At 49.9% G+C, this 14,338-nt stretch overlaps 2 protein-coding genes across 2 annotated transcripts in view; one reads left to right on the top strand and one right to left on the bottom strand.

Moving 5' to 3' along the window:
• Positions 1 to 14,338, bottom strand: part of COL4A2 (collagen type IV alpha 2 chain) — a 384,139-nt gene that overhangs the window by 298,735 nt on the left and 71,066 nt on the right. The gene's annotated exons all lie outside the window — the stretch shown is intronic.
• COL4A1 (collagen type IV alpha 1 chain) overlaps positions 1 to 14,338 on the top strand; it is a 148,796-nt gene that overhangs the window by 122,252 nt on the left and 12,206 nt on the right. The window contains exons 29-46 of the mRNA XM_059903176.1: positions 27 to 124; positions 1,926 to 2,076; positions 2,284 to 2,397; positions 3,061 to 3,228; positions 3,347 to 3,436; positions 4,256 to 4,408; positions 4,564 to 4,662; positions 4,774 to 4,863; positions 6,165 to 6,304; positions 6,741 to 6,867; positions 6,962 to 7,042; positions 7,502 to 7,600; positions 8,712 to 8,762; positions 9,924 to 10,109; positions 10,718 to 10,851; positions 11,918 to 11,990; positions 12,771 to 12,842; positions 13,887 to 14,015. Coding sequence (XP_059759159.1) covers positions 27 to 124; positions 1,926 to 2,076; positions 2,284 to 2,397; positions 3,061 to 3,228; positions 3,347 to 3,436; positions 4,256 to 4,408; positions 4,564 to 4,662; positions 4,774 to 4,863; positions 6,165 to 6,304; positions 6,741 to 6,867; positions 6,962 to 7,042; positions 7,502 to 7,600; positions 8,712 to 8,762; positions 9,924 to 10,109; positions 10,718 to 10,851; positions 11,918 to 11,990; positions 12,771 to 12,842; positions 13,887 to 14,015 — 2,055 coding nt within the window. The remainder of the gene's footprint in view (positions 1 to 26; positions 125 to 1,925; positions 2,077 to 2,283; positions 2,398 to 3,060; positions 3,229 to 3,346; positions 3,437 to 4,255; positions 4,409 to 4,563; positions 4,663 to 4,773; positions 4,864 to 6,164; positions 6,305 to 6,740; positions 6,868 to 6,961; positions 7,043 to 7,501; positions 7,601 to 8,711; positions 8,763 to 9,923; positions 10,110 to 10,717; positions 10,852 to 11,917; positions 11,991 to 12,770; positions 12,843 to 13,886; positions 14,016 to 14,338) is intronic.

Here is a 14,338-nt window from a genome sequence, read left to right as displayed (position 1 = left end):
TGATTTTTTTTGACTCTTCCAAACAGGTGTTGACGGTTTACCTGGAGACACCGGACCTCCTGGAAATCCCGGTCGCCAGGGCTTCAATGGCTTACCCGGCAACCCGGGTCCGCCCGGCCAAAAGGTGGGCACTGAGTGCTCTCTGCACTGCCGTTTCCCCGTCCTTGTGATTAACTGGACGCATGAATTGTGGGCTGTTAATCTCACAGGGTATGTTGCGTCAGCGTGTTTTGTGTTTGAATGAAACAGCATCAGATAGAAAGTACCAAAGTACACGGGGTAGCACGCGGTCGTGCCTATTTTGGGGAGAGTCATTTGTTCCTGCTTTGTGAGTGGGCTCTTGCCTGTGTGTGTCCTGGGTCTCAGGTACGACGTGTGTCGTATCACGAGTGGAAGGAGAAAGCTGTTTGGGAGCCACTGTCCTGAGTGACCTAACAGCCCCCAGCAGGGTGGACGGCAGCCTTTCTCAGCCTCAGTGACACTGCCATTCGGGTCCAGTAATTCCTCGTGGTGGGGCTGCCCTGAATACCGTGGGGTCTTTCGCAGCCTCCTGCGTGGCCCCGACCCACAGGTGCCAAAGGAGCACCCCGACGCGCATGCCCAGTGTGACCGCCAGAAACGTCTCCGGACGTCACCCGGTGTCACCGTGGGGCAGAGAGCCCTGGTTGGGGACCCCGGGACTAGTGTGACGTCAGGGTTCTCTTTGCCCCCAAACACCCCTCTGCCGCTTGCTGATACGTGCAGTTCCGCTCAGCAAGTACAGGCGACTGTTGGTTAGATCCTCTCCTGTTCTGATTATAAGGAAGGGAAGTGAAATTGCCAGAAGGCATCTGTCCTACCTGGGAAAAAGGCCACGGCCAGGAGATGCACCTTTGCCGACACACAGCCCTTGCCCTTGCCTTGGGGATGGGCGGGGGTGCACGCTGGCAACTGTGCCTCGGTGATGCTGGGGAAGGTTCCTCCTGAGGAACGCCTGACCCGAGGGGGTGTCCCTGCCCCGTTGGCTGACGTGGAGCACGTGGCCTTCGGACGACACCCCCGCCTTCCCCTGATGACCCGCGCTGGGTGTGAAAGTGAGTCAGTGACCGCAGTAGGTAGATCGCCTCAAACACTGGCTCACGAGCTAGTAAGTGCCGAATGGAACTGGAATTAAGGATTTGGTTTACGATTTGAAATAGTGAGCTTTTTCAAAATCCCTTGGACTGAGTTCCCTCCAGTTTGCAGATTTCACCGCGGGGCCATGTGGATAAGCCACCACTGCCCGCCTACCGCCACCTGGTCCTCATCTGGAAGTTGTCGCCTTCAGGGATGCCAGAGGGGCGCTGTGACATAATGTCCACCTTCTGCTTCATACGGCCCGTCGGTGCTTAAACTGGGGTGCTTTGAATGCTCTTTCAGGCCCTCAAAATACTGCCTTTATTTTTAATCATCTGTGTGTGTCAAAGCCCTTTAATTCATGAAGAGGTTTTAAGCGTTTAATTTGACATGAGCGCTTTCGTTTCATCAAAAAAATGAAGTAAATGGAGTTCTGTTCCAGTCCTGGAACTTTCCACCTCTTAATACCAATTCGCTGGCCACACACCACGCTGGGTGTGTTCCCGCTGTGTAGACTCAGGGCAGCAGCGTCTAGGGGCCGAGACCCAGCGGAAGGAACTCCTGCCTCTCTGACTGTGGACAAGCTGTCCAAACGGGCGAGCCTTGGCTTTCCTCCTTTGTGAAAAGAAAATAATAAAAATTACCTGCCTTTCGGCTTGTAGTGAGATTGAAAGGCAACAATAGGTGTGAAGAAGCTCCGCCAGCTGGAAGGCGGGACAAATACCGTTCTTGTAAATGCACCGGCAGCATCGTTTAACACGTACGCTCTCGGCCTGGTAAAATCGCGGGCTCTGAGGGTCACTGGCTTCTCTGTGCTTCGGGGTTTCCAGGGCGAGCCTGGAGTTGGTCTGCCGGGACTCAAAGGTCTGCCAGGACTCCCTGGTATCCCCGGCACCCCTGGGGAGAAGGGAAGCATCGGGGGACCAGGCGTTCCCGGAGAGCACGGCGCCATCGGCCCTGCAGGCCTTCAGGGAATCAGAGGTGACTGCTTACGGGCAAATCCAGCTTGTGGTAGGGACGGGGTCTGTCTGTTGTGTCTCCGCAGAGCCCCTACTAGGGCCCAGTAAATGTCTGTTGAGTGAACGATGAAAATTCTAGACGGGTTCCTGGCGAGCGGCGTGAGTGGGTGGTAGGTGCTCACACCACTGTGTCCCCGTGTGGTGCATTCATGATTTCTTCCCCGTCCAGGTGACCCGGGACCTCCTGGATTGCAAGGTCCCAAAGGAGCTTCTGGAGTCCCCGGAATAGGCCCTCCTGGAGCTATGGGACCCCCTGGAGGACAGGGACCCCCAGGGTCATCAGGTGATACCACGTTCTTCCAGAATGTTCCCTTCCCTAACTCATAATCTGTGACTAAAAGGGGGAAAAGTCAGTTCTATTCTGTGGCTATAGGTTTGGTTGTTTGCTTACACGTAAGGTCACAGACACCTTTCTTTACCTCCCTCTGAAATTGGTTTAGATGCCAAAGACACCTCCCCTCTATATTGTATATTCTTTACCTTTTATATTTAATTTAGAAGGATCGGTATCTCTGTCTTATCTTTCCGTAGGAGGTTTAGTAAGTTGTAGGTAACTTAAACAAAATGAGTTCATGTCTGGAAGCTACCTTTGCCTTTAATAATCATTCTAGAAGTGAGATGGGGCGGCGGGGGGTGGGTGGACCAGGGTAGGACAGTCAGGGAGAGACACCGTGGAGAAGCTGGGCTTAGGTCTGAATACTGCGGAGGGGCCCGGGTGGGAATTGCTGACGGCTCACGGCAGGCAGGCGGGGCTTTGTCTTGGGATGTTATTTGCCCACCGATGGCCCCAAACAGCACTATCTGAGAAGCTGGAAGCCGTTCCCCTCTACCCCCGACGTGGGCACGGCTAACACCTTCTGCAGAAAGTAACGGTGAAACAGGGTACAGGACGCTGCAGGACACCCTGTCGATCCTGCTGACGCCCCCCTTCTCTTCCCCACCTCAGGCCCCCCTGGAGTGAAAGGAGAGAAGGGCTTCCCCGGATTCCCAGGCCTGGACATGCCAGGCCCCAAAGGAGACAAAGGGCTGCAGGGCCTCCCCGGCCTGACGGGGCAGTCGGGGCTGCCTGGTCTCCCTGGACAGCAGGGCACACCTGGACAGCCCGGCTTCCCAGGTAAGTGACCTGTGAGCTCCACCCAAGTGGACGCCGGGGAGACGCCTCACCTGGTCTTGTGCACGACCCTCGCTCGGCATCTGCCATCAGCGTTCACGGTCCTTCCGTCCGGCCACAGGTTCCAAGGGCGAGATGGGCGTCATGGGGACCCCCGGGCAGCCCGGATCGCCAGGACCAGCGGGTGTGCCAGGATTGCCGGGTGAAAAAGGTAGGGAGCCGTGACTCCGGAAAAGCCCATCTCATGTCTGTGTCCCGATGCCTTGTGGGAAATCCTCCAAGAGTCGTAGATCATAGTTCATTTCAAGAGGCCTGGGAAAGAAGATCAAGCAAGGGTCCGGAAGACCCCTTCTTCCAGGAGACGCTCATGCATCGTGGGGATTAAGGGCTGTGCCCTGCCAAAAAATCAGAGAGAAGACAGGTTTTCGGGTTTCCTTGTTGGCATAGTAGAGTTTTTGTTTTTTCTGTTTTGTTTTGAGAAATGGTGGTATTTTTAGTCATTCGAAGATTCAGTCACAGCAACTGAGTCTTTGGAATCAAATTAGCAAACAGGGGAAGTTTACAAGTCTTACTTTTTATTTCTTATCTTGATATTTGAAGTTGGTTCAAATACTGTTTTTAAAAAAGAAATTGACTTTAAATGTGAGACATAAAAATGGTCATTTGTTTAGTTGAACAGGAAAATTCTGTTCTTTCGTATAGAATTGAGGGACCACTGTGAACAGGCGTCGTGAAGGTATTTAAGAAGGAGAGAAAATATAAATTATTGAAACTAATAAGTGAAGTCTCATATGTTGGAATTATTAGCAAATAATGAATTCTAGAAAATGGCTTTATTGTTCATTTCCCTGCTGTCACATTCTTTTGGGTAACTCGGACACTCGCCATTTAATGCCATTTTTGGACAGACTATTTGTTCTTTATAGGTTGTTTATCAGTTGCTTCTACTGGCCAGAAAGAACACCACACTTGTCACTGCCTTGGGGGCCCTTGGCCACGTGTCACTCGGTGCCTCCTCTTCCTTCTACAGGGGACCACGGCTTCCCGGGCACCTCGGGACCCAGGGGAGACCCTGGCTTCAAGGGTGATAAAGGAGATGTGGGTCTTCCTGGCAAGCCGGGCTCCATGGATAAAGTGGACATGGGCAGCATGAAGGGCCAGAAGGGAGACCAAGGGGAAAAAGGTAACGCGGAGGACAGTTTACCTTCGGAGGGGGGAGAAGGTGTCTAACGAGTTATTCAGTTTTTCACATGTGATGTCAGACCAACCTGTGTTTCTACAGTTTGTCTTATTTTAAGCAGACGTGGTTGTCACTATTTTTGTGTGTGTGTCGTGCAGGACAAACCGGCCCAACTGGTGATAAAGGATCCAGGGGAGATCCTGGAACCCCAGGAGTGCCTGGAAAGGACGGTCAGGCAGGACAACCTGGGCAGCCAGGTATGGAAGGGAGTTCAAGGTCGCCAGCTCGGCAGGGGCTCGTGTGGGGAGAGGTTACCTGGCAGTTCTCATGGGCGTTGACCTGTTGGGTTTTTCTCTTTATGATTCTAGGACCTAAAGGTGATCCGGGCATAAGTGGGACCCCAGGTGCTCCGGGACTTCCTGGACCCAAAGGATCGGTTGGTGGAATGGGCCTGCCAGGTATGTGGGGTTTAGGAAAGGAGTTTTCTCTTCAGTGCTTGCACATGTGGTGCTTGTGGGACGAGTCTGTGGGTGAGACCCACTTCACGGAGGATGTAATCCAGGGAGATGTGTCTTTGACACAAACTCACATCTTCAATTCTGTGTGGTCTCTTGCCTAAGGATGGTGGCATTTGGTTGACCTTCTGGCCATTGCTTAAACAAGCAAACAAACAAAACCCGTCACAGTTTAATAAAATAAAACACGGGCTGTGTACTATGAACTTTCAGTTACCTCCAAGTGATCCGTCTACTTGGATCCATCGAGGAGGTGATTAATTCTCCATTCAGTTGTGTCAGCACAAGAAGCTCATGCCTGTAAAGCCCTTTGGCATTAGCTCAGAAGAATCCCCTGGGCTCCTCTGCCCTGGTCCTGAGCTGGCCTCCCAGGCTTTGCCCTCAGCGTTTGCGGTGGTGACCGCGACCAGAGCAGAGGCAGCAGCTGGAGGCTCAGGCCCCGGATGGTGCAGGTGCTACTGCTTCTTAGCACTTGCCTGGAGCAGGAGGTCAGGGCGGCCAGCCTGTGCCCCTCTCTCCTCCCAAGTCTCTGCGAGGCGCGTTGTCACTTTGCTTGAGATATAGACACCCAGCGGCTGCAGTAAGGCTTCTTAAATTCTTTTTGCAACACATCCCTTGGGCCTGTCATTCATTCTGCTAGGCAGATGCTGGTTGCAATAAAACAACCAGGGTTCCCTTTGTTGCAGTAATCTCCCAGGCCTTGGCTGCAATTTAATATCCAAGTTCTCCTTACAATAACATTGTCAGCCGACTCACAGCTGCCCCTGACAACCAAGCCAACAGCCGCAGAGGGTCAGTTACAGGGTCAGGCATAAGCCTGCTTCCCCTGGCACCTATTTATAAATTAGTTTGACTGCCCACGTCCATCCTGGAAGCAGGTATGCTTTTACTCTCCATGGCCTGCCTCTCACCCCCTCTGATTCATTCGGAAAATGAGATTTGACTACGGAATGAAGGACATAGAAGCCATGTTTCATGCCGTTGGGAAAGGAAGCATGCTAAGCGGTTAATGTATTTTTTCTCCCTTTGTAACGTGATTGTCTTTAAAAGACAGGAGGAACGTTTCCTGGCATGGTTCTAATGTGGTCTGGGTGGCTGGCACCTGCCTGGATCACTTACAACTTGAGAAATGAGGGGATACGTGTTCTTCCGTCTCCTTCTTGGCTGGCAGTTGACGCGCTTTCCTATCTTTAACATTAGCGCCTGCTAAGCACACGTGCTGTCTCAATTGTGTGTGTTTCTAGGAATACCTGGAGAAAAAGGTGTGCCTGGCCTCCCTGGCCTGCAGGGCATCCCTGGCTCACCTGGAGAAAAGGGAACCAAAGGAGAGAAAGGGCAGGCGGGTCTGCCTGGCATTGGGATTCCAGGACGGCCCGGGGAAAAGGTAACAGCATCCCCACGGAAGCCCCTCCCGCCCATCCCCGCAGAAAGGCTTTGGAGGAACGTTTACTGAGCGTCTCCACACAGTAAATGAATCATAACACAGAACGGTTTCTCCAGTTGATTTTAAGTCTCCCTGCCTCCCCCTTCTGTTCATGGCCTGTGTCCCCAAGGAGGATCCGAGACGTGCTGAGAGCTTGGGTAGCAAGTTGTCACGGGGAGAAATGGAGAAGGAACACGAGGAGCAGAACAGGCAGCTGCTCTTTTGCTCTGGTTCTAGTTTTTCCTCCATTTTCAGAGGGCTTTGATTCTCCCCTTAGAAAGCTGGAAGTGGCATTCTGCCATGCGATAGTCATTGCACTCACATGTATACAGAAAGCACCTCCAGACACATGTCCAAGGACAGATATAACATTAATGGGCCCGATTTCCACCCACAGGGAGACCAAGGGGTAGCAGGTTTTCCAGGAAGCCCTGGAGAGAAGGGAGAGAAAGGAAGCAGTGGGATTCCAGGGATGCCCGGGTCTCCGGGCCCCAAAGGCTCACCAGGGAGTGTCGGCTATCCAGGTAAGTGAGCTGGCCTCCTCCTGAGCTCGGGGTTCAAGGATGGCAAAGAGAAACTCACAGTCATGGGAGTTCTGGTGTTTTGGTTTTTCTGTAGGAAGCCCTGGGTTGCCTGGAGAAAAAGGTGACAAAGGCCTCCCGGGATTGGATGGCTTCCCTGGCATCAAAGGAGAAGCAGGTAGAGACCACTTTCTAGGACACAGATGGGGGCCTGTGGAGAAGAGGCCAAGGGGCATCAAGGCTGGGCGACCTCTGGATGACCAGCTGGGCTCACACCTCCATTTCCAGATGAACAAACTGAGTCTAGGGGGACTTCTAGGGTCTTTCCACCAGTTAGACCTAGAACTGGTTTTACAGCTAGTTCCAATTGGGTCTAGAAACCTTTCCTGTTCGGCATGGTAGATGGATGTCCTTTCTCTCCACTCTCACCAGCTTTAGGGGGTCACTGTGCAGTGGCGTTGCTGCCGCATGAGGGTCCCTTCTGAAGGGGTGTCAGGAGTAACCTCGGGGAAGCTGGGCATGCTAGGGGGTGGGAGGGACAGCTCCCTGGAAGAATGTCAGGATTGGTGCATTTTACATGCAGATCAGGGTGCCGTGATAGGTTCCATGCCTGACCGATCTGACCTTTCTCTTTGAGGTCTTCCTGGGAAGCCTGGTCCCACGGGCCCGGCCGGCCAGAAAGGGGAGCCCGGCAGTGATGGATTCCCAGGGTCGGCAGGAGATAAGGGTGAACCAGGTATGTTGGGGTCCCATTTCCCTTTCAGAATGAGACTCTGCTCTGGAGTAAACGTCTCCCGGAGACTTACATTCCATGCTAAGTGACCGGAGCTGGGTGTAAGCTGGGTGTAAGTTACATCCTTACAGCTATTTAAGCAACGATGTGGGCAAGTGGGGCAGGATTGGATGAGAAAAGGGGAAAGAGGATGATCATTTATTCCACAAATACTTATGGGCATCTACCCTTGAAATGGCCTGAGCTCTCACTGGTGAGTGAAGGAGACACAGTAGAAAGCCCAGACCACTGCCTTCTCTGCCTGGCCTTTCCCCCTTTAGAGGAATGGTCCTGGGAATATTCGCAGTCTCCAGAATCTGCTCCTGTTACTGATGGGGACACAGCAACTTGGGCAAAAGTGTGAGCAGCGAGCTCCAATGATGACAATCACATATGTAATAATACTCGTATATAGCAAGAGGGTGACACACAAACAATTTGAAACAGGTTGCCCTCAGTCAGGGGGATGGAGGGAGGGAAATAGTGCCGGGGAGGAGCATGCAGGGGGGTCCATGGCTGTTGGTCTCTTTCTAAAGTTCATTTCTTTCATTCTATGAGCCTTATGTTTAGATTATGTACGTTCATTTTCCTATAAAAATAATTCATAAGAAATGCCTCCACACCTACTTCCCCCCCTTTGAATCTTCCCTTACACACTTTACTCACATTTGTGGGCTCCCTGGTGTCTGCTGCCCCAAATATCACTGGCTCTGTGCACTGCCTTTGAGAATAGCTGTTAGTTGGATAGTCATCTGAGAAAAGCCAATTTGTGAGTCTCCAGGCAGTAATGGGAAATAAGTACCCGTCTGTACAGATCATTTCTACTAAATGCTGTTATGGTTCTGGGCTCAAAGGTACTTGGGAAAATGTACTAAATTATATACATATCCAGTCAAGGGTATCTTAGAACAACTGTAGTAATATAATTTTACTTGCAAAGTGCAACGGACTAATTTCTCTGTGTTTCACAAATAGTATATGGTATTGGTGCAAAGAGTGGATATTGCTTTGTGCTGTTCCTGCAGCTCGGCTGTTTTAGGAGAGATAAACGTGACTTCTTACCTTTATCTTGTAGGTCTACCCGGAAGAGGATTCCCAGGGTTTCCAGGGGCCAAAGGAGAGAAAGGTAACACATTTGCTAAATATGTTCTTCCTTTTCAACTAACTGCTGATACACGTGGCACCGGCAGAGCAGGGCAAGCAGATACAAGGAAGCACGTGGACATCGATGATAGATTATGGGTCTGGGACAGTCGAATTGACACTTTGTACGGGCTCGTGGCAAACCACTGTGTGGCGTGCTGTGTTTTGGATTCATAGCCTTGTGAAGTGGGGGGGGGGGGGGGAAGCGGCAGTAAATCCCAAGGAGGGCCCAACGATCCTTCTAGGTGGTGACCCTGTTTCCTTTCCTTCTTATTTTTTCTTAATAACCTTGAAACAATCCTAGAATTTTGTCATTTTGTTGGCAAGTTTGGGGTAATATGTTTAAAACTAAACATGCAGTTTTGTTTTCTACAAGCTCTCACTTAAAAACATTTTTTTAAAACAGCTTTATTGAGGTATCACTGACATCTAATAAATTGCATATATTTAAAGTGTACAATTTGATAAATCTTGATATATGTACACACCCGTGAAAATATCAGCACATTCAAGGCAGTGAATGCATTGTCACCCCGAAAGTTTCCTGGGCTGCCTTGTCACCCCCCCCGCTCCTTTCTGTCCCCACCCCGACCTGCACCCCAAGCAGCCATTGGTCTGCTTTCTGGCACTGTAGATTAGCTTGTATTTTCTAGAATTTTACATTCATGGAATCCTACAGCATGTACGTTTTCGCCTGACTTCATTCGCTCAGCATAATGAATTTGAGTCACCTGTGCTGTTTGTTGTGTCAATAGTTTATTCCTTTTTCTTGCTGGGTCGTGTTCCATGGTGTAGCTGTAACACAGTTTGTTTATTCATTCACCTGTTGGTAGAACAAGCCCTTAATTTCAGCAATGCCGTACCTTGCAGGCTTGTCTACACATATATTCAAATGCCTTTGCCATAGAACACCTCCTTTAAAAAGTGTAAAGAATGGTCGCAGTTTCTTTGTACCCCAAGCTTTCTCTTCTTCAGGTGGGCCATGGTGGGAGTCTGGCACGCTATTTAATAGAAAGGAGAGAGAAGGGCACCAGTTCCAGTGTCCTCCTGGGCCCTTCTGGAAGCCCCTCCCTCCTCTTCGGTGCACCGGGTTCCTCTTCTTCCCTGCATTTCACCGTGATCTCAAACTGTCTTTCCTGCTTAGGTTCAAAGGGCGACGTGGGTTTCCCAGGCTTAGCTGGGAGCCCAGGAATTCCTGGACCCAAAGGAGAACAAGGGCCCCTGGGTCCTCCGGGGCCCCAGGGGCAGCCGGGATTGCCAGGCACTCCGGGCCACGCGGTGGAGGGGCGCAAAGGAGACCGGGGCCCACAGGGACAACCTGGCCTGCCAGGTAAGGGTGTGTCACCAGGTTCAGAGCTGGGGCTGAAACAGAGGCACAGGCATACCCAAGTATCAAAGGAATTGGAATAATTAAATTCTCAAATGAGCTTTTTATTTAGAAGTTTGCAACATTTATTACCATTGAAACTGCTTAAGACATTGGGCCCCTTTTACCTGGGCCTCCATTGGGTCAGTGCTTTTCTCGTGCTCTTTCTTTCAAGGAACAAGCAGTTAGGGAGAGGGAGAAGGCCATTACTGAAAGGGACTGGAGCACAAATGCCATGTGTGGCTGGTTGTTTAAAACCAGCACGACCTTCTGTCACACCTGTTCCCCCGTGAACAGGTGGTTGCCCTACGGCACGGCCACCCCTGAGCACAGCGGCCGCAGGGCACTTGACTCTGAGACTGCGGTGTTTATATCGACGTTTACTGCCCGTCGAGGAGATTCTTCCTTCTAGGACCTGCCTGGATGTCTTCAGGGCTCATGCTGCTTAATATGATGTTGTTGTATACAGTTGGGGACAGTTGGGTGGCAGTGGTGACGACCACAGCCCAGTGACACTTATACATAAAACCACCCTCTGACCTCAAACGTGTGGCTTCTGTGTCTCCCATTAGGGCTTCCGGGACCCATGGGGCCTCCAGGGCTCCCTGGGCTTGATGGGCTGAAAGGTGACAAGGGAAACCCAGGCTGGCCGGGCACTCCTGGGGCTCCAGGGCCCAAGGGAGACCCAGGATTCCAGGGCATGCCGGTGAGTTGTCCCTTGGCAGGTTTTGTTTTTGAAAAGGATCATAAGATAATACTTGTGTGTGTATGTGTGTATTCATGTGTGTTACATGTGTGTTACACTCCCAGATCCTCCCTGAATCAGCCCCTTCTCTCTGGCAAGTAATCAGCCATCTTTACTGGCATCATGGTAGGCAACTATTACAAAATTTTTTACAATCTAGTTTTACACAAACCATCAAAAGTGAAACGTTATACTACTGGAGATTATAGTTCAATGCCTGGGTTTAAAAATCTATATACAAATGATGCAAAAAGAAAGCCTCAGTAACATAGAAATACATCCCTGTTCCTAGTGCCATTCAGTGTCTGTCTATCTCTATGTATACATATGTGCATTATATGTATACATATATAGATATATATTTGTGCATGTTATTTTGCTTATGGCACTTTTTAAAATAAGGTAAAGCAAAGAAACATTACAACTTTTTATATACTGAGAAAGGAGCAACTATGTTGAAATATCTAGAAATTAAGATAGTATTTTTTTAAAATACAAAAATATCACTGTATTATAAAGGAAAATTATCCTTCTTTAGTATTTTTAATGTTTTTTTCCCATATTTAAAAGCACTTTTAAGACAAGATGCGAAGCTAATTTTAAAGAAAAATCACTGTGGTTGAGTGTTGGGAGTAAAGTCATCCAGAAAGGTTCTTTGGTGTTGATAGATTGAGATGTTGCCATGACAAATGTTTAGGGAGTTTTGACTCTGTTCATGGCATCGTGCTATGGGGTGGGGACAGTGGGATGTAAGATTTACACCTGCTCCTGGAATTTACCACACAGACGGACAAGCAGAAGGGACAGAGTGACTGAAGCAAGTTGTTGCAATTTCCAGCTCCCTAATTTAGGCACACACAGAGGTTTTGTCATTCTTTTTACATCTTTAAGCAACCACAAGGCAACATTTGTTCACAGAGCTACTTCAGAACATGGAGGGGCTGTTCCCAGCTTCCTGACTACCATTTGCTTGAGGGACCTCTGTCTCCTGAGCCATTCCCGACTGACATTCTCTTTGTGTGTCTAGGGGGTCGGTGGCTCTCCAGGAGCTACAGGTGCTAAGGGTGATATGGGACCTCCAGGAGTTCCAGGGTTTCAAGGTAAGACATAAGGGAGATGCCGCTTGAAGACACGTTTACCTGCCACCAGAGCCCCAGCCCCTGGTGCTTTCCTGTTGATAGACCTAGCATGGTTGCAGTACCAGATCCCGTTCTCTTCAAATTAAAATGCCATTTCTGGGTGGCTGCCCCGTTTGTAGAATCCCATGCATAGCAGTATAAAGACATTCTGATTTTCTTACTAAGAATCCGTGGATCGTTTGCCTCTCAATGAGGAGTCATGGATTTGGGCCATTCATTAATGTTTTAATGTTTGAAGCAAATATTTATTGGGTGCCTACCAGCTTCCAGGCACTTTGATTTTTTACTGCAGCATCAGGTACACATGAATGAAAGGTGAATACAACAAGGTCTCAGCTTGCAGGCATCTTGGGGTCTAGCTGGGGACACGTGTGAACCAGATCGTGACCAAAAACAGAATCACGTGCCCTTCCACTGGTTGTGACCATTTTATGGTTTGCTGCATGTTTGGAAAAATGTGACTTCTGGGTTTTAGAAAGAAGAGTTTCATCAAAAGTTTTACGTAGCTGACTACAAGTAATGTTATTTTCTTCCACGTGCATAAATTCGAAATGTGTTCACTCTGTGTGTGTGTGTGTGTGTGCGTGCGTGTATTATACGTGTATATGTATGTAGGTGTGTATATGTACACATAAGCATGTGTGTACATGTATGTGCATATATGTATATACTGTGTGTATTCACACACACACGGTTATCGTTTGGAATTCTGTGCAAAGACAGTGTTTTACTTTCCTCCAGGGCAGAAAGGCCTCCCTGGCCTTCAGGGAGTTAAAGGTGACCAAGGAGACCAAGGTTTCCCTGGAACTAAAGGTAAGAGAATTTGGTCATTAGAAAACAGCAGTTGAAAATTCTTCGGCCACTTGGCAGGGTTCCTATATTTGGCTAATCTAGTTGACATTTTTACCAATGACTTGTCCTGAAAGTCAAGTTTGTTAAGTCTGTGCCTGAGATAAATCCAGTGGAAAGGGGTGAGAGACAAAATCTCACAGGCTCTGAGGGCAGACGGAAACCAGCCGTAAAAATCAGGAACGAAATCCGTCTTGCAGGCTGAACAAACTGTGGCTGGACAGTATGGAGTTCTTTCTAAGAAAGGGGCTGCCTTGGCTTCTCCACGGGGAGCCAGACGTGCCGAGTGGCTCCAAGGACACAGCTGGTCTTAGAAGGAAGTGGTCTGAGGGAGTCTGCATCCCATCCTGGTCTCTGCGCGTCAGAGCTTATTTCGAGGGCTGCGTTTAGTTTTCAAGACCGTGTTTCAAGAGAGGGAGTGAGCAACCAGCATGCACTGAGAAGTGGATTATTCGGGGAGAAAATAAATGGGGAAACGTGGGAGGAGCGAGAGAACGGAGGAAAGGGAGGCTGCGGTAGACCCGAGGCCCCCAACTTCACGTGGCTGCTCCGTGTACTTCAGGACCTGTCAAGCAGAAGGAGGTTTACATTTACTCATCATTAAAAGATTAAGGCCAGTGGTTCTGGTGTGCAGTAAGGCAGATTTCAGATACATATGAGAAAAAAGTCCTAATTTCACCTGTTGGAGCTCCCCACGTGAGAGGTGGTTCCCTGAGAGGGATGAGCTTCCCCTTGGGTCAGGGGTCCATCAAGGCGTCCAGATCTGAGTGGACATTTGACACTGGTGACCCCGAGGTCTGTTCCAGTCCCGAGGATTCAGGATTTTAGGTTAGAAAATAGAGGTGCACAGATACCCGTGTGTCTCGTCGTGAGGATCTGGTCCTTTGTGTTTTTGATCGTGATTCTACTTTTGAGAAGCACTGCGTTTGATTGGGTTTCATGTCAGAAGCTGTTTCTGCCCTGAATGTGGACAGTGAAATTGACCAGTGGCTGCCCTGATTCCCACAGGTCTTCCTGGCCCCCCGGGCCCCCCGGGTCCATACGACATCATCAAAGGGGAGCCAGGGCTCCCTGGTCCTGAGGGCCCCGCAGGTCTGAAAGGGCTTCAGGGACCTCCAGGCCCCAAAGGACAACAAGGTAGGAATAACCGCGCTGTGCCAAGGGCTGTGGAGGTGGGAGGGAGCTGGCCCCGGGCGGGGTTTCCTCTTCACCCGCATGTCTCACAGCAGCCTCTGGGCAGTGACTGTGTAAACACGTATTTGAAGATGACTTTCTTACCTTCCTTCAGTGTATGTCAAAACCATGTGAAGTTTCTGAAGAAGCCTAACAAGGTCAGGAAAAGAAATCCAAGAAAAGCTAGGGCAGCACACAACTCAGCACATCTATGTTCACTTAGAAAAACATGGGCAGAGGAATGGGAAAAGCATCTCTCCCGGCCAGGAGATAGGGGACTGCAGGAA

The sequence above is a fragment of the Balaenoptera ricei genome, chromosome 18 (genome assembly GCF_028023285.1).
Source record: "Balaenoptera ricei isolate mBalRic1 chromosome 18, mBalRic1.hap2, whole genome shotgun sequence".
NCBI classification, from domain to species: domain Eukaryota; kingdom Metazoa; phylum Chordata; class Mammalia; order Artiodactyla; family Balaenopteridae; genus Balaenoptera; species Balaenoptera ricei.
This window is presented reverse-complemented; position numbering and strand designations above follow the sequence as displayed.